The sequence below is a fragment of the Parasteatoda tepidariorum genome, chromosome 7 (assembly GCF_043381705.1).
Source record: "Parasteatoda tepidariorum isolate YZ-2023 chromosome 7, CAS_Ptep_4.0, whole genome shotgun sequence".
Taxonomy (NCBI): domain Eukaryota; kingdom Metazoa; phylum Arthropoda; class Arachnida; order Araneae; family Theridiidae; genus Parasteatoda; species Parasteatoda tepidariorum.
The window spans coordinates 50691398-50717602 of NC_092210.1; the positions used below are offsets into that span (position 1 = coordinate 50691398).

Consider the following 26205-nt stretch of genomic DNA (forward strand, 5'->3'; position numbering starts at 1 on the left):
AATTTCATTCTTAAACGACCTGCACGCGAAGTCGAGCACTTTACGGTAGCACAGTTTAACGAGGAGCAATACCGCACACCCTCGGTTCTTACGCAGACTGATCCAAATGGTCACCCATCCGCACACTGACTGCAGCCAGTGATGCTTGACTTCGGTGATCTGCTGGGAACCGTGTCTTAACGATCAGTCCACTGCGGGACCTGAATTAATTTGATCACATGTTATTTTAAATTGCTAAAATCACTAACACACACTTTCTCCGAATAAAAATACTCGTTTATCGAACGTATTAAGCTCCAAGAAAATATACACTGTAAAACGCAGCGTAGTGAGTGGCTATCGACTGTTATGGCAAGCGCATTTCTTCTGCCAGCACAAGCGGTCAATTAACACGTTGACTGCCACGTCACCCATATTCGGGTGACAGCTAAGTTTCTGGTCGGGCCGCGTCATCCGCTTTAAGGTGACGCTTATTCTACAGCTTTCGTAGGAAATTCGCTTGTATTTGTAAAGATATTTCACAGGAAGAAACAAAACTATTGAATTGCTATAAAATTAATACAAAAAAGATTTATTAAGAAAATTATTGTGATCCTCATGAAACTTTCTCGTTCACTGCTATTAGACTCACTAAGAAATAAGTTCTCCATTTCACTTCTTGAAATTTCAATGAATTAGGGTAAAGATTTTAAGTTACACTCCTCTTTACTCGGCAAAGATTCAAACTTATCATGTAAAGTTGCGAGATGAGAAACAGATGCGAAGCAACGGGCACAATATGTCATGTTTGCAGACATGATACCACGGAGCGAGATATAATTATTGTGACCACCAGACACTAGCATTATTAAAATATCTGTGGGAGTACTTAGCAGAATACGCTTTGTACAGCGGTACACGTTGCCTGAAGAATATTTAACTGTAAACGTGTGCGGCAGTTTAAGCGTTAAAGTTTCTGTTTCAAACAATTTATTTGCTGTTACAGATTCAAATATTGTACTCTTCTTCAATTTTTAGTGAAATTTTATAATTTGAAATGAGTAGAGATAATAGGATACAAATAATAAAGACAGAAAAAACTTTAATCAGGTTTATTGGTTAATGCATTTAATATCTAAGAGCAGATGAAAGAAAAAGTTAACCTTTTTTTTAATTCTAAGATATTTCAAGTAAAATAACTAAGGAGTTTGAAACAATATAAAATTCATTTTCTAATTGTATAACACTACAACTGACGCAATATTTTTAGACTTTCAAATAATTATTTTTCTAAGCGTTAAATAAATTTGATTAACTTTTACTTGTTTGTTTCCGAATTTTATAATTATTATACCACAGCGAAGCATGATGATTTTTGCTAGTCTATATATTTTGAGTCGTGGTGGCGCAGGGTATAGGGCGTTGGCCTGCCAATGAGAGAAGACGGTTACGAATCCCAGTGATGGGTGGGATTCAAATTCCGCACCTGGCTCGCATCGGCAGCAGTACTAACATAAAATATCCTCAGTGTTAGTCGGATCATGGGTTAGAGTACCCTTGCCATTAGGCTAACTATGGGAGGTTTTATTGGTTTCCCTCTCCACGTAACGCAAATGCGGTTTAGTTCCATCAAAAAGTCCTTCTCAAAGACAATATTCTTCCCAATACTTGATCCAGGAGTTCAATTGTCTTCTGGATTGGGCTCATAATTCTTCTGGATTGGGTTCTACGGAGTTGAACATTGGTAGTCGCAAATTTAAAATTGTGTCGGCTGTTCAATAACGGTTATAAAATAGAATCTACACATTTTGAGATACAGTTGCTCAAGAGATAGAGCATTTGCCTTCCAATGAGATGGCCCAGAATCTAAACCCAGCGGTGACAGATTGATACGACCCAAGTATAAAAGTCAGCACAAAAGTTTTACAAAAACTCCAAAACCCCTCAAGCGTTTTGACTGAAAACCTCGCAGCTTTCATTAAGAAAAGGTAAAGACTCCGTTAATTTTTTTTCCTTTCAAAAAGTTTAAGGAAAATTCCTTTAGATTTCCTTAACAAAAACTGCGGGATTTTGTGCCAAAATGCTTAAGGAATTTTAGAGTTTCTTTAAAAATATTTTTGAAAAAACTTAAAATTTCTATCATAAGTACTTCATGTCATCTTCTAAAAATAGTAAATAATAATTTTTTTTTAAAAGTGTTATAGTTTGGAATGTAATTAAACATATTTATTCAAAAAAATTCAATTTGTGAATGTTCCCTCAGTTTACCAGTTTGAAAATTTCTTTACACAATGAATTATTAATTCGATTAAAAGGAACAATTCAAATTTTCGAAATAACTTGAAATTTGATTTCATTTCTGAAAATTAAAAATAAGTATATGATCTCCAGATCACCACTATAAACTCTATGACATTTTTTCCCTTTTTACTTCATATAATATTTATCAAGATTCATTATCATTCAGAAACATCAGATTGGGTAGAATAAATAAGATATTTAATCACTTTGAGTAATTTGAGGATGGTTCACAAGTGCATCATTTTAAATCTTACCAATTTCAGAATTTTAACATTTAAATGGAAATCAGGTAGAAAATATGAAAATTCTGCGTGATAAGTAGAAAAATAGCACGACTTGATGACGTGTAATTGAATTATTTTATCTATAACATAAATTTGTCATAATTTTAATAATAATAAAATCTGTTATAATATTTTTAAATAATATTACATACTTTTAAGTAATAAAACCTGTACATTTAAAATTTACAAAAAATTGAAAATAACGTAGCAATAGCTTTACTGACGCCATTTTGTAATACTTGGAGATACGAATTTTCGAGCTTTTTCTACTTAATAAAAAGATATGATAAGGAAGATTCACCAACAAGTCTTTAAATAGTTATCATAAAAAATAATAATAATAAACACTTACTTAAAACTTTCATAGTCGCTGTAATTAACAACGTGCTTACATTTGAGATAAGTTTTGGGTTGTTTATTTCTGCTGCATTTTTTAACACAATTTAAAATACCAAATTTTACTTGCAACTATTCTAACGAAACAGCCTGAATAGTTGCAACAGTTTTAAAAGTCTAATTTTATCCTCAGACAAGCTCAATTGTTTATGAACACTTTCGTGCATTTTACAAACTAAATCGAGCGTTCGTATTTAGTATTTTTCTTGCTAATCAAAAGCTTTATAAATCCTTGAGATTCTCTGTAAGATAATTAAAATTTGAATTTGAATTCTTCTCTTTAGCGAAACGTCAACAAAACAAGATCACGTGAAAGCTAAAATTATACTAATTTGTTAGAATAATTTTTATTGTAATTTATGGAATATTTTAAAGTTTTCCTTTACATTTACTTAATAAAATTCATATTTCCTTCGCATTTCCTTTATGAAATCTGCTTATTTCCTTTACATTTCCGTTAAAAAGCCTGAACATTCGTAGAAATAAAATGTATGTTTTTCGTTAAATTTTTAAAATCTTTACAAAAACGGAGTATTTTCCAGCAAAAAGCGTGTACGAATTTAATTTAAAAAAAATCTATGGCAAATAGATTTTGCTGACTAAAACCTTCATAAAACGTAAATAAAAACTTCACATATTGCTATACGGCATCACCAAATATGACTTCCTTCAAAATTCCGTAAATCTCAAAAATCAAGGAAATATTTACTAACGATAATCTTTTCAAACCTGCATATTTCCTTATCTAAAACTTTATGCGTGTTTTTCTTTACATTTCTTTAACAACCCTTTAAAATTCGAATTCACTTAAAGGTTTCGTGCTAAATTTTTTTACTTGGAGAACTCTGTTCCTGGCAAGCACCGATAACGGTTATGTTTTTACTCGTAAAAACATAAACTCAGAGTCAGGCAAATGAGGGGTTATAATCCTGCAGCCGTCGGGTTAACAGTGGGAGGTTTGTGGTTGTTCCTCACAATGTAGCGCAAATGTGAATTGGTTCTATCAAAAAATCCTCCACGAAGGGTAATTTATCCCAATGCTTGATCTAGTAGTTCCCCTGTCTTCTGGTTTATGATCAAAACTGCAAGGCTATGGAGTTCAAACTCAGAATTGGGTCACCTGTTCAACACTGATTATTAAACAAGATAAAAATCTATACATTTAAGTCCACACATGCATTCTGAAAAATTTGCCAGCTTTTGTTAACTGTTTAAAGGTTCTTTCGTAAAATTAATCTTACGTTTTTCTCTACAATTTTGTTCATTAAAGATATGAGAGCTTGTAAACAAACTGTGATAAACAAAAATATAGTTCTAAGAGCGTCAAAAAGTTTGAACCGGTCAAAGAATCCTTTTTCGTTGGAGGAGATGATTAGAAATCTTCTTATTTTATTTTTGCTTTTTACAAATTGAGAAAAAATTATCTTATAAATTCCAAGCGAGCTTTCTGGGCCATCTCAGTTAGTCACTTTTTAATGTACGATTTAAAGCACAAAGCTAAAGACAAACATTACTCCATTTAATTAAATAAAATAAGATTAAATAAAATCTCCTTAAATTGATGATGAATGCGTTCAACTATTTCGTTAGAAATTAAAATAAAATGTGATTACACTTATTTTGTGAGTCCTTCTAAATTTATGTACTAATGTTAACAATTTATTTTCACAGCTTGAACTAATGTTGATTGCGTAAGTAAGCTCCTTTATGAAATTAATTACCTTGATCGAGACACGGCGGCTCAGGTGATAAAGCGCCCCCTTCCCAACTAGGCAATCCAGGTCCGAATCCCTGCTGTGGCTGACATACAAATTCTGCCCCAGGCTCTCACCGACCACATTGCTGGCGTAAAATATCCGCAGTGGTAAGCGGACATGGGTTAGAATCCCCTTGCTAACGGGTCACCATGAGAGGTTTTCAAGGTTTTCTTCTCCATGTAAAGCAAATACTGACTGGTTCCATAGAAAATTATCGAAGGCTAGTTTGATCCAAGAGTTCCCTTGCCTTCTGGATTGGGTTCAAAATTACAAAACTACGGAGTTGAACAATGATAACCAACAATGAACAATGAACAATCATAAACTAAGAATTCTATCGACTGTTCAAAGCTGGTTATAAGAATCAAAGTACACTAATTATTATCATTACTACTTAATGCTGTAAATATAATAAATAATATTTCAACTTCGTATTGCCGAAGTAAAGGAAGGATAATAAAAACCGAGGCTAATCGCTGAAAAATAACTCATTATGAAACACAAACAACTAAAAATGGCTGGTAACTTGAAAATTGAGGTAAAAAAGGGATTGTTAGGTGATCTTGGAATTTACTCCCACAAAGTTTTAAAGTTACAATTTTACAGTTACAATTACATTGTTTAGTTACAATTTTTCGTCAACAAATAGCGCTAATGACTGAAAAACTATAAAACGAAGTTTTTTTTCTGTTTGCTTGGACATCAGCTAATTTTGTGCCAGATTGTATTACGCAGTTGCAAGAAATAGTGGTTATTTTGAATTGTGGTTTTATAGTTGTCCTCAGTTAGCAGTGATCTACATTCAAAACATGGTGATAAGGAATTTTCTGTTAGTCTAACTAAACAGAAGGCACAAACCGTATATTTATGTCATCGTCAGTAATTTTTGAGAAATCCTGTGTAAATAACGAGTAAATTAGCCATCATCGCACATGGTAAATAGGCAAAAGAGACCTGATTAAAAAAAAAATATTTTATTTATTTTTATTTAATGGCAGGCACTGAACTTCTTCACTATGAAAGGTGCCGGAAGTGTTTTTCATTTTACGTTGCCTGGAGAGCACTTAGTGATCAAAGGCATGAAGGCGAGCAACATTACCCCCGCCCCACTGTCACAGATACCCGTTCATAGGGTGAGCCCCATTCACACATCACACACAACAGAGGACAACACACTGACTGAAACATCTATGCCCTGAGCGGGATTCGAGCCCGCAGCTATTGGCTTCGAAGTCAGGCACGATAACCGCTCGGCCACCTGGCCGTCTGTTTGATTTTTTTGCAAGTATAGGATTGTTGTTGTTGTTCATTTACGTCACACTAGAACAGCACAATGTGCTATTGGTGACGGTCTGGGGAACATCCCTGAAGATGATCCGATGACATGCCATCACAATTTTGATCCTCTGCAGAGGGGATGGCTACCCCGCTTCTGTAGCCCGACGACCTGCACGCGAAGTCGAGCACTTTACGGAAGAACAGTTTAACGAGGCTGATCCAAGCAGGCTGATCCAAGTGATCACCCACCCGCACACTGACCGTAGCCAGCGATGCTTGACTTCGGTGATCTGCTGGGAACCGTGTCTTGACGATCAGTCCACTGCGGGACTGCAAGCATAGGAGCACTTGAATAAGATTTTTTTTTACTTGCATCTTTCATAATACTTGCCATATTGCGAGTTTAATAATATATTTCTTAAAAATTGAATTAACAACTTGTCCTATTATCAAAATAAAGATATTTAAGATTCGAAAGTTACTTTTAGAAGTAAAGAAAGTTCCATTGGCAAATGTTACCTTCTTCATAAACTGAGCTTTATTTTTTTCGTTTCAGAGGGAGAAAAAAAGAAACGGAGAAAAAGTTGCAAAAATGAGCATTCCATATAAATATTCACCAGGACGAGCCAGGCCGGTGAAGAACTGATTTACAATTCAAATTATTTCCACCCGTCCCCCAGATCTACCTTTGCTCAAGGTGTTGGCCAAGAAACAAATTAGGAAACTGAATCTTCGAAGTACCTGTTTATCTTTGGATATCAACCCACTTTTGTCTTCAGAGATTGTTGATCTATGAAAATAGTCCCCCAACTCATCCTGTTGTTGCGTTAAGACCAATTTCAATCTAGGAAATTGAATTTAAGAAAAAGTTAAGGAATTACTTTATCTAAGAGCAGATGGTCTGACTTTACTGACGTAAAATAGACACGTCACATTTTTCTTAAGGAAAAAAAATAATTTAATTTTATGTACTTTAGCTATGGAACCGATTAATAATATTGAAATTTTGTGACAGAGTTCAGTTTTTCTTCTCCCGTAAAAAGAAGAAATATTCCTATAAAAAGAATTTTTGAATTCTATTGTTTTTTAAGTTACTGTTCGGAATATCAAAATGATTCTACACAGAAAAGTAAAGAATTTTTAAAACGTGAGTTCATTTGCATTTTCTCGATATATATCTGTCAGTTTGTCATTCTTTTGTTTTATTTCATTTTAATATAGTAAAAAGCTCGTGAAATAAATGAAAATATTTAAAAATCACATACATGTATTTTCAGTGTATACATTGTATGTGCTTTTTTTTATATGTGTTTCCACAAAATTTCTCGCGAATTTTAGTCTTTTCTGCTTCAAAAAAACTTGCAAACATATTTATCTTGCAATAAATAATTGCTTAACTGGTAAACTATATTTTTTAGAACCGCTGTCATCTTTTGGTGATGTTATCAAAAGTTAGCACGATATTAAGTTAATTTAATAGAAGAGTTCTTTATTAAATATTATCCAAGAAAATAGGAGTAAAAATAACGAAATGTAGAATATGCATGTTCTAAAAGTAAGTGCTGCCCAGGTGGCCGAGCGGTCACCGTGTCTGACTGTGAAGCCAGTGGCTGCGAGTTCGAATCCCGCTCAGGGTATGGATGTTTCCCTCTCCGTGTGTTGTTTTGTGATGCGTGAATGAAGCAAATATTGTTAAGCATGCAAGTAAAAAAAATTCTTATACAAGTGTCCCTATACTTGCTATAAATAAAACAGCTGGCCCGGTGGCTGAACGGTTAGCGTGCCTGACCGTAGCCAATGGCTGCGGGTTCGAAACTCGCTCAGGGAATGGATGTTTCGCTGCGTGTGCTGTTCTGTGTTGTGTGTGAGGCGTGAATGTGGCCCATTTTATGAACGGGTATCTGTGGCCGTGTGGCCTGGGTAATGTTGCTCGCCTCCGTACTTAGCTCCACAGGTCGCCACTAAAAAACGTTAAATGAGCAACACTTCCGAGGTAAAGAATGAAAGTTCAATGCCTGTCGTAAAAAAATGTTCCAAAGGTAAGGAATCACATATATACGTGGAATAAGGTGATAATATTTTTAGTGTTAGGTAAATGAAATCTTAAAAGGATAATGGGCTTTCAAAACAAAAAAATGCAATTTTAGATCGTTCTTCTTCATGCTTTAATAGAATATTGCTAGTATTAATTGAATATTGGTAGCATTTAAGGAAGTCTGTATACAAAGTTTCAGAAAAAAATTAATTTTAAAGTTATAGTTGAATATATAGTTTTAATATTCATTATAATTAAAATGTTTCTTCCGAGCGAATTTCGATTTTGTAAATTCTATTTTTACCTAAATATGTTGTTTAAAGGCATTTAAATAAGTTAAGTAATGGTAATCATATAAAGTTATAACATTCCAGGAGTTAAATTTAAATTTTTTATTGGAAAAATTTATTTTAATTATATTTTTCAATGATTAAAAAAATCAATTCAAGTATTAAAGTTAATTAAATACACTTAAAATTAAACAAGACGCATCAAGGAGTATCTTATAAAAATTTCATAAAAGTGAACAAAAACTGGTGCACAAGGAACTTTTTACAGTTGCTAGAAAAATGAAAAAGCTCATATTGAGAAAAAGCATCTTTATCAGCGAGAACTGAATATCAATCTATAGATCTTCATAAAAGTTTCTTCTCTTTTGGTCATGCATAAGATCAGTTAGAATATGTTTTGAGTGTGAAATAGGTTGAAATCAAAAGGAAAATAAGTCACTCAAAAGATCAGTTACAAAATGTTTTGAGTGGGAAATAGAGATTGAAATCAAAAGGAAAAGATGTTTCTCCTCCTGTTATCACATATAAGATCAGTAAGAAAGTGTTTTGAGGGTAAAATAGATTGAAATCAAGAGAAAAATAAGTTTCTCCTCCTGATGTTACACAAAAAATCAGTTGGAAAATGGTTTGAGTGTGAAATAGATTGAAATCAAAAGGAAAAGATGTTTCTCCTCCTGTTGTCACTCAAAAGATCAGTTAAAAAATGTTTTGAGTGGGAAATAGAGATTGAAATCAAGAGGAAAAGATGTTTCTCTTCCTGTTATCACATATAAGATCAGTTAGAAAGTGTTTTGAGGGTGAAATAGAGATTGAAATCAAAAGAAAAATAAATTTCTCCTCTTGTTGTCACACATAAGATCAGTTAGAAAATGTTTTGAGTGTGAAATAGATTGAAATCAAAAGGAAAATGTTTCTCCTCCTGCTGTTACACATAAGATCAGTTGGAAAATGTCTTGAGTGTGAAATAGAGATTGAAATCAAAAGAAAAATAAATTTCTTCTCTTGTTGTCTCACATAAGATCAGTTAGAAAATATTTTGAGTGTGAAATAGAGATTGAAATCAAAAGAAAAATAAATTTCCCCTCTTGTTGTCGCACATAAGATCAGTTAGAAAATGTTTTGAGTGTGAAATAGAGTCTGAAATCAAAAGAAAAATAAATTTCTCCTCCTATGACACGCATAAGATTAGTCAGAAAATGTTTTGAGTGTGAAATAGAGATTGAAATCAAAAGAAAAATAAATTTCTCCTCTTGTTGTCTCACATAAGATCAGTTAGAAAATGTTTTGAGTGTGAAAAAGATTGAAATCAAAAGAAAAATATATTTCTCTAATAGTTTGTTATACGTGGGACAAGCGGAAAAGGTTTTACTCGTGTCAAAAAGTGAAGATCACTTACCAATGTTTCTCCGATTTTTTCACGCTTAAAGTAAGGCAATTGTTGAGCTTCGAGATTCTCTAAATATTTTTGTAATCTCGAGTAGGAATATGGGTAACTAAAGGCAAAGTGGTATACGTCATCTTCTCTGTCGAAGGCAAAGACAATGGATAGGACATAGCGGTTGCCATGCTCTGGACATCGGTAGTAAAAGACACATTTGGATGGAATACGGACCCTGAAATGTAAGCAACAGGAATTATAACATAAGTATATGGAATCAGGGTGTTTATATAGCCAAATTTTTGAACAAAAAATAAGCCTCTCTTAAGCACTTTTCAAGCACTTAAAAAATATTCTTAAATTCTTTATTTTTTTAAAAAAGTAAGGGGACATTTCCGTATCGTGATCTGTCGCTCCAACTACAATCGCCAAGGTGCCAACTAAATTTTGAACTTGTGATTTTTAAAAAAACAAACAAAAAAACATGTAGATGTTTGCCTGGGGTCGGCTACGATTCGAGTTGGTCCTTTTTTCTAAGATGTTTTTTTGTTTTTTTTTTTTTTTTTTTTTTTAGTTTCTAACAGGCCTCTGCCCGATAGTTGCCAAGACTTAGTGATTATTCTGCCACAGATCACGATGCGGAAATCTGCCCAAATATAATTAGGATATGAGCACTAATAAAAAATTTTTTCTTCCTGTTATTTAAACTTTATACACAATGTAAAAGCAGCAGAAAAAAAAAGATATCACCCTGAATAACTTTTGTTATAATGATCGGATTTTCACGATCTAAGTGTCAATCTTAATGGTTCCCGGGGGTGACCTCAAATATGCTAATTAATTAGTGCTAACTATTAATTAAGTTACGAAATCAGACACAAAAACGTACTTTCTCTGAATAAACATATATTTTTTCTTACATATTTGGATTCTTAACCTTCAAAATATAGGGGGTAGCCGCAATCTGGGAAATATGGTCCCCATAGTTTGGTCAGGAGAGCGATCCAAAGTTCGTACCCCTTAATGTTAATTTCACTTTTTACGTTTTTAGTCATATTTTAAAAACTAATAAAGCAATTCGAAGAAAATTTCACCCAGTCATAAAACTCATTTACCCAAAGATAATTTCACGAAAAAAATAATTTTTAATAATTGTTAATTATTTTTTATTATTTAATTAAATTAAGGATGAAAAATTTTTGAATTATAAGGTATGAATTTTTTTATACCATATTAATCTACATATTTTTCAATTGAAAAATCTAAAGTTTCAACTGTTTTTATTTATTAGAAGCTGAGAAAAATTAAAATTAATTATTTTTAAAAAAATAATTTGGCGACAATGAAGAAATGATTAAATGGAGCGATTAATATTAAAATGTGATAAACTTGCGAGGAACTTGACTTCGCGCGCTTAGCATAAAATTTCATTCATATTTTTTTCGCTAATAATCGTTTGCTTATCTTTTCATTTTTATTTTTTTAAGCTATAAAATACGATGTTTCTTCTTTAGTCGTCTAAAATTCTATTTGCAATTTAGTAAAGAAATTTGAATAAAACATTTTATTGAATAAAATACATTTTATTCAGAGAATGTGGAGTTTTATAAAAGCATGCTTCTGATAGAATATGATTATACAACAGATTGTGCTTCTTTAATGTGATTTTTTTTTATTTTTTTTTTCTCAATAACTGATAAAATTTCAATAATATACATACGAATGAATAAATTTGGAATAAAATATTCATCAATTTCTTGAATATATATTTTATAAATATTAATAAAAATACGCAGTCAACATTTTTAAGCATCTCTCACAACATCGCAAATTTCTCAAAATCTTATAGGGTAAACTAACCAGTGAAGGAATACTTAAGCTTAGCTTGTCTTTAAAAAAAAATCATAAAAATTTCAAAATTTGTAATTTTAGCTAAATGACGTATTTGTTATTAAATGCATGTCGACATATTTGTTATTAAATGCAAATTATGTAAAAAAAATTTAGATAACTTACATAATATTGTTTTAAGCTTTTGGTGGTTTAAATAATAAGTAGTAAGATAACCAAGTGAAGGAACAGTTCTTAAATTGAATAAACACTAAATTTTCCAGTGAATGAACACTTAATTTTGAGAATGTTTGATGCTCGTTAGGAATCCTTAGGCCACACAGATATCTGTCGCCCTGTAGATGCCTGAATTGACGGATGTTAACACAGGCGGGCATTAGGAAAAAAAAATCTTTTAAGTTTTCGTGCCCCCATTTCAGTATCTTAAGGGCCTTACGAGCTCTGTTTAAAAAGAGAGTATCATATCAGATATATATATATATATAAGAAAACAAAAATAATCATAGTAGCAGTATTTGGTGGTAAATGTAGCTTATCGTAATTGAAGAATATGCTGTGCGACATTTTATGGTGAATTTGCGAACGTAAGTTTCAGAATGTATCGAAACATGTGGATGCTATTTGCTAATCATCTTTATCCAAAGAAAACCATGTAACGTAAATATCTAGCAAAATGAAGCAATTTTTTAAACAATGAATCATACAATATGCAACATATTATTTCTATATCTTATTCTTAAACATAACATATTTCAATGTTTTTAAAATGCCACTAAACATTCAGCAATTCATTGAGTTATAGAAAAAAGAAATCGTAAATTACAGAAAACCTTGTGAATGTGCATTAGAATTACTATACAATCTACATTTTATTTTTCATGCACTTTTTTTTCCTTCAAACTTTCATGCCTAGAAGACTCGATTAAAGCTGTAAAAATCATTATCCCTAAAATTTTGTATATAGCTATTATAAGTTATGTTAATTTGATTTTAGTATGAAATCCTCGAATAAACATAGCAAAAATAGCATAATCTAAATAATATCAGATAAAAAGTTCATGTATTTAAATTCTGAAAACTTATAAATCGATTCAAATTTTCTTTTCAAAAGAGATTAAAATAATTTTTTATTTTATTTATTTATTTATTTTTTTTGCTTTTTGGACATAAATGAACTTAAAAATTGTCTATTGCCTAGAAACTTCGAGGTGTTTTCTATTAACTATTAATTAAACCTCTCAGAGCAATCACAAAACATTATTTCAATTTTTTTACAGTCAGAAATTGGTTGCCTAGCAACCTAGTAAAATTAAGCGTTTCTCTTTTGAATCAGTCAAGGGTTATCTTAAAATATTTATTTGCGCAGGCGACTTTTTTTGGCGGTTTTCTGGACTATCGCCAAATATATAAACCTTTATTGCAACCCAATTTACGACCCAATTGTTTTAAAATTTTGTCTACCCCCCCTAATTCAAGTGTCTAGATTCCAAATATGTAAAAAAAAATATATGTTTATTCAGAGAAAGTACGTTTTTGTGTCTGATTTCGTAACTTAATTAATAGTTAGCACTAATTAATTAGCATATTTGAGGTCACCTCCAGGAACCATTAAGATTGACACTTAGATCGTGAAAATCGGATCATTAGAACAAAAGTTATTCAGGGTGATATCTTTTTTTTTTTGCGGACTGTACAGCCGACAGCTAGTAGTGTCTAGTAGTGTACCTAAATTATCTAAAACATTGACACAGGAAACATTGAAACAGGTCAACAAATGTTACCAATAGTAATTTTTGATATAAGAAAAATGAAAAATTAAGCTATAGAATGTTAAAATGCGTTTAAATTTAAAAAGAAACAGCTTATTAAATTAATTAATTGGTTATACATCGTAAAAATTAATTTTAAATACAATGCGAGCCACCAAGTTTCTTGATAAAATATTAATTTGGCATTATTTTTAAAAAAATGCAGTACAAGCGAACTGTTTAGTGCATAAGATCATAATTAGAAATTAATTTTAAATGCAACGTAATACAATCGAACTATTTAGTACATTATTCTTGGAATTTAGTTTAAACACTGCCCAGTTCAACCGAGGTGTTAAATACAACATACTCAGAATTTGTTTAAATACGGCACACTGCAAACAAAATGTTATAAATACGGCAAATACAACCGAGTAATTAAATACAATATACTTGTCTAATTTTTTATTCAGTGCAATACAGCTGAGTTATTCAGTACGGCATACAACATATTTGGAAATAATTTTAATTCAGCTTCGTATCTATTTTATATGAAATTAAGAAAATTGCAATTAAACATAATAATTATTCTAACTTATTAGAAGATGTTTTTGTACAAATTGTTAATAATTAACATGAATGGAAAAAATAAGTGGTTTTTCAGGTTTTAATATTCAGTTATAAGGTATATTATTAAAAATAACGATTAAAAATTTATCTGAAATCAAGAAAAAATGAAAATATTTATTTTGATTTTTAATTGGCGTTTTTCATCCACTGCTTTTTATAATTTTATAAAATATAGCATTATTTCGTAAAAAAATTTAAAACAAATTGCGTTTTAATGATTTTAATAATAAGATAAACAAAATTAAAATTCTCTATCCTTTTAATCTGTTTAATAAATATAATTAATATGTAATTTTAATTAAACTTACCAATTTATATAAAATTAAGAAAATCGCAGCCTATTATCGCAGCCAAAATTAATCGCAGCTTATACAAATTGTTAGTTAATAACATGAATCGCAAAAACATGAGTGGTTGTTCATGTTTCAATACTCAGCAATGTGGTATGATATTAACAATAAAGATAAAAAAATATTAATATGAAATAAAGACAAAAATATATTAAAAATATTTATTTTGATATTTAATTGACGTTTTTCATCTACCACCCTAAACATTATTATAATTTTATAAGACATAAGCATGATTTTATAAGCATGATTTCGTTGAAAATTATTAATTATGTTTTTAATTAACTTAATAATAAGATAAATAAAATTAAATTTCTCTCTTTAGATACAATCCACTTAAAAAGCAAAATAAATTCTGCCCTTAGTAATGATATTTTAGGCTGATTGAGAATAAATGTTACTATCTCTCCTAAGAACATATTTCTTTAATTATGTTTAATAAATATAATTAATATGTAATTTTAATTCAACTCATTTACATGAAATCAAGAAAAATCGCAGCCTATAAAACATTACAATTATTTAAATTTATAAGCCAATACAATTATTTAAATTTATAAATTATTTATATTTATAAATATATTATATTATTATATATTATATATTGTTTCGGTACAAATTGTCAGTTAATAAAATGAATAGAAAAACATAATTGGTTATTCATGTTTTAATACCCATCTATGTGGTATAATATTAACAATAAAGAAAAGTAAATTGATCTGACAAAGACAAAAATACATGAAAATATTTATTTTGATATTTGATCTTCGTTTTTCATTCACTATTCTAAACATTATTATAAATTTATAAAATATTCCATGATTCCGTAAAAAAATAAAGTAAATAGTGTTCTTAATTAAATTAATAATAAGATAAACAAAATTAAATTCATCTCTCCTGGTACAATGTACTTCAAAAACAAAATAAATTTCGCGTTTAGTCATGATATTTCAAGCTAATTGACATTAAATATTACTATCTCTCCCCATAACATGAAAATAAATTTTTATTATGTTTAATTGACTTAAAAAAAAGTTCTATTAGATACTTTTAGAAGAAAAGCTTTATTATCTTGAAAACATATCCTCGTTCGCTTATTAAAGACGGGAGAGCTAAAGCATTAGAAGGGAACATTGCAAAAATGGTTTCTCCTTTCCCAAGAGCCAGAATTAGCGTAATAAACAATGATTACTCTTTAAATGTTGCATGGCACTTTAATCGGCCAGAAAAATAAAAATAAATAACTTTTGCTATAAACAATGGGTGGTAATAAGAAAGAGTCTTAATAAATGAAAAGGGGCATAAAAATAAAACTTTTAAGCCAAGCTAATTTAGCTTTCGCAAATGAGTACTTTTTTTGTTATTGTAATAGTGTCTTCTAGCGAAAGAGAAAAACTGATTTTCCTTTCTTTAAAGCAACTATAAACGATTTTTTCCTCCTTTTTTTGGTGACAGCAATTATTAAAACGAGAGTTCTTAAGGATAAGCTTCAAGAATTAGCCTCTAATAATCTTTTTTTTTTCAGATCGATTTAAACAATGAAATAGAGAGCGACAAGGTGGAGTTAAAAGTTTAATTTTAAAACTGATTGTTTTGTACACTAGAGATGTTGAATATAACACTTTCTTTCTGTTTTTGCCTATGAAGATGTAAAAAAGTTTAGGAAAAGAGCTTATCGTTAATAGATTTTTTCTTAATTGATAGAAGTCTGTTTTGTAAAATATAAGTTTCCGAATCGAAATATATTATAATAATATGTGCACTTGTTTTAATTTTTTTTAATTGCTCAATCATAAAAATCCAAGGTTTCCTTTAGCATTAATTAAAGTTTTGTACCGTTACTGATTGTTTTGTATTAAGCATTTATACCGTTACTGATTGGTATTAAGCATTTATACCGAATATAACACTTTCTTTCTGTTTTTGTCTATGAAGATGTAAGAAAGTTTAGGAAAAGAGCTTATCGTTAATAGATTTTTTCTTAATTGATAAAAGTCTGTTTTGTAAAATATAAGTTTCCGAATCGAAATATATTATAATAATATGCGCACTTGTTTTAATTTATTTTAATTGCTCAATCATAAAAATCTAAGGTTTCCTTTAGCATTAATTAAGCATTTATACCGTTACTGATTGGTATTAAGCATTTATACCGAATATAACAATTTCTTTCCGTTTTTGTTTATGAAGATGTAAAAAAGTTTAGGAAAAGAGCTTATCGTTAATAGATTTTTCTTTAATTGATAAAAATCTGTTTTGTAAAAAATAAGTTTCCGAATCGAAATATATTGCAATAATATGCGCTCTTGTTTTAATTGTTTTTAATTGCTTAATCATAAAAATCTAAGGTTTCATTTAGCATTAATTAAATATGATTTTATTTAATAATGATTGTAAACAAATTAAAATAATAAAAATGGCATAAATATTTCCTTTTTATTTTAAGAAATTAAAATTAAAAAATATATAATGATAACAAATTGCCACGTCTAAAAACAACTGAGGTTACAAAATTATAAATTTAAACAAACAGTCATATAAATTTAGTTCTTGTCACTTAAATTTTTTTCTAAATAATAAAAAGACAGTAATTAACATAAAATTTATATATATATATATATATNTATATATATAAAAAAATATTGGCGTGAATCCAATGCACATGCAGATTCAATACAATGCAATGATTGTTTTGAAGAAAAGCAATGAAAAGTTCTAAATTTTTATGTCAATACAAAATTTAATTGCAGTGAAAATACCTACAAATGTTAGCTACATTCTAATCTATTAATCTAAATCTAAATATAAAAAATATGTAGTAATATTAAAATTTATGTATATAATCTTGCCTCGAAGAATTATCTGAACTTTAGAACATACAAATAACTTAAATGCTTTAAAAGCTGTTAATTTTTTTTTTTAAAATGGCCAATTTGGTGACATTTTTCCACTTAGATGAAAATTATTCAAGTCACTGCCGTATTCTCAGTTTTTCAAATTTTTATGAGCCCAGGTAATGCAGCATTTGAGTAAGCTTTTAAATATTAAAAAATTAGACCACAAACTCTTTTAATTTTCACAAAACTGTGGCATCCCTTTCATATTGACGTCGTGCGCCATTTTCAAAATAAGCGTAGAGAGCTCTGGTTTTAGATAGGCTAAACTTAACTGTCCTGAGTAACAGTTGCAAGCTTACAGCAGTTATAGAAATAGTATATTATACGTAAAAAACGCATCATTTCATATTACGACGGAGCCATCAAAAACAGTCTTCTTGCTCAGAAATCATTCATCTGTTTCAGTTCAGCTTTACATGAATTGTGGTACTCCGTTTTAAATAAAGTTTTAAAATCTGCAACATTTAAGTCCCAGTTCTAAATTTTAGTGTTTAAAGACGCAACAGTTTAAAATACTTTTATTTATTCTAAAATGTATAAAAGCCAAAGAAAAAATGTAAATATTGAAGCGAAAAACACAGTAACCAACTAGGTAAAAGTGGAAATTGTATTCCAGGGTTGGAAAAGAAAAACTAATTTGAATCGATGAGCAACATAAGTAACATTAAACTGTGCTATAATTAAAATTTCACTGATTACATCACAATAAATTTGGAACTAAAGTGACACAGTAGTCACAGAACTGAAGTAACTCATCTCAAAATGATAAACATACATCTGAAGTTTTTTGCTTTTTGCAAATAAATTAAAATACCGCTCTCTTCAGTATGAATTATTACAGTATGAATGAGATAGAAAATTTTACACAAATTGCTTATATGAACCGATTATTTTTTTTTCTTTATTATTATTATTATTTGCAGAATTTATAGATCAGCTTCTTTGGTAGAAACTATTCGTAGAAAGAAATCTCATGCGTGTTTTCATCATATACATTCAGCAAAAAAATAAATAAATAAATAAAAAATAAAAAGTAAACGGACTAACCTAAATGAGTTTGGTTCTAATAATTGTATTGTAAGAGTTGGTGATGTGCATCAATAGCTTTGAATAAATTAATTTAAGATGCAGGTGACTCGTCTTTTGTGTGAAAGTTTAAAAGTCTTTACAGTATCTTCAAGTTCGTGGGGGTGACCTCAGATATGATAAGTAGAGCCGCGATGGTTCAAGGGATAGAACGTTCGCCTTTCAATGAGGGGAACCGGGTTCGAATCCCAGGGATGACTGCTCAATACAAATTCCGCACCCAGATCACACTGACCACAGTGCTGACGCAAAAATATCCTCAGTGGTAAGACGGATCATGGGTTAGAGTCCTCTTGCCGTCTGGCTAATCGTGGGAGGTTCTCGTGGTCTTCCTATCTATGTAACGCAAATGCCGGTTGATTCTATCAAAAAATCTTCCACGAAGGCAAATTTCTCTCAATACTTGATCCAGGAGTTCCCTTGTCTTCTGGATTGGGTTCAAAATTACAAGGCTACGGAGTTGAACATTAGTAGTCGTAAGCCCAATACTTGGGTCAGCTGTTCAACGATGTTGATAATATAAAATAAAATCTGGGAAATATGGTCCCAATTACCAGACCAAGTTCAAAGTTCAAAGTTATCCTTTAATGTTGATTTTGTTTTTTGCATATATTTCGAGAACTTTTCAGGTGAATAGAAAAAAGAAATTGCATGCATTCATAAAATTTGATTATCGAATGATAATCCTATGCAGAATAAAAATCTCTGGAAATATATATAATTTTTTCTAATTTTATTTAATGATAGTCGAAAAAATTCCGAATTGTAAGGCATAAAATTTTTTTTACATAATTTTAAATGGCAAAATATGGGTGAAATCATTCGAATAGTTTCTGAGAAATCGATTTTTAAAAATACGACTTATTAAAGATTCGATTTCTCAGGAACTATTCAACGGATGGAGCTTAAATTTTTGTATTTTCCCATAAAACTTGTATTCCTTAAAATTATATAAAAAAATGTATACCTTTTGTGGTCTATTAAATAAAATAAAAAATAATAAATATTTACTAAAAGTCATATTTTGCATGTAATTATCTTTGGATAAAGGAATTTTATGAGTGCAATTTTTTTTAAATTTCAAAGTCGTATGGGGAAATATGCAAAAAGGAATGGGGAAATACGCAAAAAAGTATGGGGAAATATGCAAAAAGGAATGGGGAAATACGCAAAAAGGTATGGGGAAATACGCAAAAAGGTATGGAGAAATACGCAAAAAGGAATGGGGAAATACGCAAAAAGGAAAATTTAACTTTGCGGTCCAAACTTTGGACAGCTCTCCTGACCAAACTATTGGGACCATATTTCCCTCATTGCTTCTACCATCTACTTTTTGAGGGTTAGAAATCCAAATTCACTGAAAAAAAGTACGTTTATTCAGAGAAAGTACGTTTTTGTGACTGATTTCGAAACCTAAAATATGGGGTAAACTAATTAATTAGCATATTTGAAGTCCTTCCCTCGAACCATTAAGACTGAGTCCTAAAACGTGAAATCTGATCCTTCCATCAAAAGTTATTCCTATTTATTTTTTTGCTTCCTGTATATACGCATAAGCGCATTAATTAATCTAAATGACTCAACACTAAAATTAATGCTTTCTTTAAAATATACCGATACTGTTTATTCTTGGTAAATTAAACACAAAAATATGCCGGAAAATCGTTCTTTTTACTGATTTTACTCAAAGCGATAAAACTTAACAACTGCCAAAGATGTGTGCACTTTTAAATTTATTCTTAGTTGTATGTGTTTGAGATTTAACAGAAATAAAATTCTGCCTACCTCTTCATTTTACAAACGTAAACGAATATAAAAAAATGACGACTTTTTTTCTTCTTCTCGTCACTTTCAAATGGAATACTGATTGTGTTTACGTTCTAACTATTGAAGTTCCAGGACTTCATCAAGAGCTTAACATCTTCATTCCAAGGTTGCTTGATGGGAATGATCAAATCAGAATGTTTGCTTTGTTCTTTCTTTTAGAGTCTCATCCAGGCCATTCCCTGAATCTAATGTGGCATAGAATTAGAACAACAGTTTCCCGCATAGCCCTGGGGCTCGTTTTATTTAGTCAAACCCTCCTTTTTCTAATTGGAAGAAAGGATCTAATTGCATTAAGGAAAGCTTTTCGAAGTTCCAACGTTGCTAGAGATCAAAGAAGTAAAAGAAACGCTGGTTTTTCTGAAGGGTCTCCTACATGTCAGTCTTTTTGCTTAACGGAGTTGAGCACTGAATATTGAATGGGGTTCGTTTCCAACAATGTGAGAGAACTACTTGATGAAAATATTCAGTGAGGGATGAATTAAAACTTAATTCAGGATAGGCAATATGCACTTACCCTTTTGTTATTGATGAATGTATCCTTTTTATTCTATTGATGAATGAATCTTTGACAATATTAGATTAACTTACGACATTAAGAAAATTGTTCGTGTAGTATTTTGAAACAGAAAGACATTGTTAGCTAATTCCCCTACATTCACATATTCTATAAAAAAAGGTCTAAAATTGTGGGCACGGAGAAAAATAAAAGACACTAATAACTTGTTCTTTTGATCGGGTTTTCCTGTATTACGAAATTACGATATATACGATATGATACAAATAATGGTTCGAGGGTCCAGTCTTAATTTGCTAAATAGTTATTTCTGACGATATTTTAAGTTATGAAAACTGATATAAGAACTTACTTCATCTGATTAAGCGTGACTTTAATTATCGAGTATAGTCTCTGAGTTACGAAATTTCAAAAAGGTCGAATCCTTAAAATATAATTTCCTAAGAACTATTTAGCCCATTTCGTTCGAATTCAGGATTTTTTTTATGTAAAACCAACTAATTAAAATTATGTCAGAATCTGCGTATTTTAAATGTTTTGTTCATTTTAAGTTAAATAATAAATATAAAAATAAATTATCTTTTATGTTTACTTCTTTCAATTAAAAATTTTTTTTAAAAATTAAAACTTGTTAATTAATTTTTTTAGACAAAAACATTTATTTTCTTCTAATAAACAAGTTTCATAATTTTATATAAATTTTTTTATTCGCACAAAACAGTTCTGAAAATATGGAGAAAAACAAAAAGACTGAAATCAACTCTTATTCCTTTCTGCTGTTCTAACTGAACTAAAGAGAATCCTCCCCCATATACACATACATATTTTGCAAATCAAGAAACCAAATCCATGAAAAAAATTGTTTGTTAATTCAAAAAGTGTACGTTTTTCTGTCACCTTTTGTAAGTTAAATCCTGATCTTCATAAATTAACTGACTTGTTTAAGACCAGCTCATCAAACTGCTAAGATTTAATTTAAACTGATTATTGCATCAATGAATATTAATACGGTCAATTTTCTTTGCCCATAAAAAGTCTTTATAAAAATTTTTAATTCAAAAACTAGTGTTTTTATAAACCATTCTAAAACGAAAGTTTCAAATGTAAACTAGAAAAAAGAATTTAAGTTGAGACAGTTATGAAATTGTTTGTTTAAAATTTGCACTTATTTCACATTTTAAAATACAGTTTTACATTAATATGAAACATTTTCAGGTGATATCAATAACCATGCGATTGATAGTAGTTAAAAAATATATACCATTTCTTATTTTATTTCTAATATATTTCGCTTCAAAGTGTGCTGAAAGAGCTTTATTGAACTAAAAATATTCTTTAAGGGCAGACAGATAAGAGATTTTACTTCGAAATTATAATTCCGAAATTGCCTAATTTATGCAACAACTAATTAATATTTTTAAATAATTTTTTGTTTTATTTCATTCATTGAAATGTATTCCACTGAAATGAGTGGCTGAATTATAAATTTAAAGTTTAAAACTTTTCAAGGTTTAATTTTTTTTAAAGTTCAAGTTTTAAAAATACTTAAAATTTAAAATTTTTTAATTCTGTAACTAAGTTTAATCGAATGCGTTCTAATGAAACAAAATATATTCAAAAATATGAATTAGTCACTGACTAAATAAGGAATAATTAAGTAAATAAGACTAAATAAGGAATAATTAAATAAATAGGACTAAATAAAGAATTAAATAAATAAACAGGACAGAGTAAGGAATAATAAAATAAATAAATAAGACTAAATAAGGAAAAATTTATTCAAAAATATGAATTAGTCACTGACTAAATAAAGAATTATTAAATAAATAAGACTAAATAAAGAATTGAATAAATAAACAGGACAGAGTAAGGAATAATGAAATAAATAAATAAAATAAGGAAAAACATAATTTTCCATACGTTAATATAGAAGAAGTAAAATTTCTTATCTGTCTGGTGAGGACCTTTAACGACAAACCTGCTTATAAGACTTAAAATTCAATATTTTTTAATATCTTTTTGATTTCTCAGTTTTGTTATGGTTTTTAAATTGAATTAATAAATATATTTATTTCTTCAAATATTTGGGCATGGTTTACTGTAATTAAATCTAAATGTTAGTGAGACTTTAATCAAAACTTCAAGTTTCATACTCTTTATTGCTTTTGTTCTTATATAAACCTAATATAAAACTTGGAAGGGGGGTCTTTATCCAATTGAGTAAAGAATCCGGCATATCTACCACATGTGCACTACCGCAATATATCACGAACCTCATAATCCATCTATCGTAGGATGGCACTCAATATCGTGATAGCACCAGTACTGGACAACAATCAATGGAACGTGCCGGATCACAGCGAATTACCTCTACCTACCCAATTTTTGAAACTAAACAAAAAGGAAATCCCCGTGCTCCCTCTGACACCCCCTTTTCCCCATCTTTTTCCGAGAGTTTCATGAAAAATTCCATCGGTGTATTGTAGAAGGAGGGAGTACGCAGGAAATTTTTCCATTGGAAGAAATATGGCCGCATTAGTCAGACTACGTGAGGGGCCTTCCAGAAGCTTGGGCCCACCGTTACCTCCTGATGACCCCTCGAGATGGGAGTAAGTATCCCCGGGAGTGTTGGGGTGGGCTGAGAAGGGATGGATGGGCCTTTCTATCCTCCAAGATCGTCTGTCATTAATACTAAGCAGGTAGTAGAATCGTTTGGTTCCTTTCACTTGTTCTTTAGGACACAATGAGATAGAAAGAAGTATGGTTGGCAAAAAAATAATTGGAAAGATGTGACTTTTAATGTAAGTTTATTTCAGAAAAGGGTATATGGTAACAGGGAAAAGTATTCATTTTGTTAATTGCACTGAATAATCTTTCCTTAAAAAAATCACAAATTAATTTTTACATATATTTAAAATTTTTGATTTTTTAGTAAATAACTGTTTAGAGAGTCATTATAGATTCCGATATATCAGATTTTGTTTAAACTACAAAATATATGTACTAAATAAGACATAATGTTTAAACCTAAAGTGTTCTTAGAAATGTTTGAGCCTTTCAGAATTTGGTGTATCCATTGTTTCATCTTATTTCATTTTATTTTATTTAAGTCTTAATCCCAACTAAAATTATTATGTTAAAAAGATTTTTAAGAACAACGACTTTAAAAATAAACTGACGTTAGCAACGAAACTAAAATTGCGTATGCAATCTGGAGAATTCTTCATTTTAGCTTCGACCAAGTCTAACTTGATCCTTCTCTTTCTTAATGATCCAATAAACATTTGGTTCTTTCAGAAGGACTGAACACACGCTAATAAAAGCACTTTCACTGTGGGCTTTTTCAAATGCTTCAAGTCCTCAGATTTTGTGAAAGAATATCAGAACTTCCAAAAAGATTTACTACGATTAGAGGAATATTAAAACATAATTCCTCATTCATATGCTAAAAATCTCTAGATATTCTAGAAAGCTGCACGAATAGAAATATACCGAATAAATATGCCATTATACCGAATTTCTTATATCGTTCTTGAAAGTACTCTAATATTGTTAGCAAAAATGATCACGTTGAACTTCATTTATTAGTAAATATTGCTTATTTACAGTTGTTGTAATAAAAAATATTAATTGTATCAGCTTTTTTTGGAGATACATTTGAACGTAATCAAATATTTAATTTCGAACGCATCTGATGATTAATGGTGCAATTTATGTAAAGAGAGCTAGTTCATTTTCCCTCGTTGCATAGAACATTATCCCGTGACACAAGGAAGATTTTTTTCTCTAGTAAACCTTATTTACAACCTTTTACTATAGAGGTGGTTTGCTGAGCTGTGTTTGGAACAATAAAATTCAATAAAAAATACTTGCATACTGCTGTTCCTTTGGATGTAGAGAAAAATTAATTAAAGGCGACATTCTAGATTTCACATGCATGATTTTTTTTTCAATAACAGAGCATGTAAGCATGCACTGTTATGGAACCAGTTTATTTAGCTTATAGTTTAAAATCACCACAATGTTTCAAGTGTAAGGCACTTGGCCTTTGTATTTTCCTGGCGACAGAGCTTCGAAAAACAGCGTTAAAGAACAGCGTCAGTAGTTTCGGAAATAGACTTGGCGAATACAGTGAAAGGTTCGCTAAAACTTTTTATGTAATCGTGGATTGTAACAATGATACACACGTAACTGAAGTGACGGATGATCGAGTATCAAATAATAAGGGCACTACTGTATTTCGAATAAATATTTCCTCGAAAGCGGAATTAACAATTTCTAGATTCGGTTGTATTCGTTAAGACGTGACTAAATATTTCCTATCGAGAATATCAGAATTTAAACATCTAAAGCGGCCCTTGGACTACTCCAATAAGAAAGATCACACACTTCGATGTAACAATGGTTGTAACAATGATACACATGTGTCGGATAACTGAAGTGACGGATGATCGAGCATCAAATAATAAGGACACAACTGTATTTTGAATAAATATTTCCTCGAAAGCGGAATTAACAATTTCTAGATTCGGTTGTATTCGTTAAGACGTGCCTAAATATTTCCTATCGAAAATATCAGAATTTAAATATTTAAAGCAGCCCTTGGACTACTCCAATAAGAAAGATCACACACTTCGATGTAACAATGATACACATGTGTCGGATAACTGAAGTGACGGATGATCGAGCATCAAATAATAAGGGCACTACTGTATTTCGAATAAATATTTCCTCGAAAGCGGAATTAACAATTTCTAGATTCGGTTGTAGTCGTTAAGACGTGCCTAAATATTTCCTATCGAAAATATCAGAATTTAAATATTTAAAGCAGCCCTTGGACTTCTCCAATAAGAAAGATCACACACTTCGATGGAATTTCGTCTTATAGGGAGTCGTTACCATATTCTAATGCATTTGACCCATGCCGTTCGAAATAGGTATGGGGAAAGACTCTTTAATATAAACGCCTCTTCCAGCCAATAGAACGGAGACGAAAAATTCAAAGGAATCCGGCAAATTGTTCTGAATCCTGGACAGTATCAGATAAAGGATCCGGCAAAAATCCTCTGCTCACTTTCAAACGACACTCATTTATTTTAATAACGGATGGTAGAAGAGGAACCATTTTCGATGGGAAAAGCGAGGAATTTGTCGGAAAAAGTTCCGCTTCATTTCCACTTTTAATGTTTCGAATCTTCCGCTGTTCTAATATTCTGGAATGTATTTTGCAGAAGTTAGATGATAAGTTTAAATACCCTTGATACTTATTTTAAAAATAAGGTTGTCTATAAAGTTTTAATATTTAACGCTAAACAGAAATGTCGCTAAAATGTGTATTCCTATTTATATTTTTCTTTTTCGCGATTGTTTTCTTGAAAATTCAACATAATTCTTACATTTGTTTAAAAAGACGCCATACTGCTGAAGGAAAAGTCTTCACGAATTCTCTTTTTTCCTTCATTACTAATTTAAAATAATTTAAAGTGTAGAAAAAGTGAGTTCAGTCAAGCCTAGAGTAAGCCATGCAGTTTCAAAATACTGTTCTTGAAAATTCAACATAATTCTAACACTTGTTTAAAAAGACGCCATACTGCGGAAGAAAAA

At 30.3% G+C, this 26205-nt stretch overlaps 1 protein-coding gene across 1 annotated transcript in view; it reads right to left on the minus strand.

Annotated features, from left to right (window-relative positions):
* The window catches only part of LOC122269131 (cytosolic carboxypeptidase 6-like), a 534894-nt gene that overhangs the window by 101848 nt on the left and 406841 nt on the right, over positions 1–26205 (minus strand). Inside the window, exon 5 of the mRNA XM_043040819.2 lies at positions 9717–9933. Coding sequence (XP_042896753.1) covers positions 9717–9933 — 217 coding nt within the window. The remainder of the gene's footprint in view (positions 1–9716; positions 9934–26205) is intronic.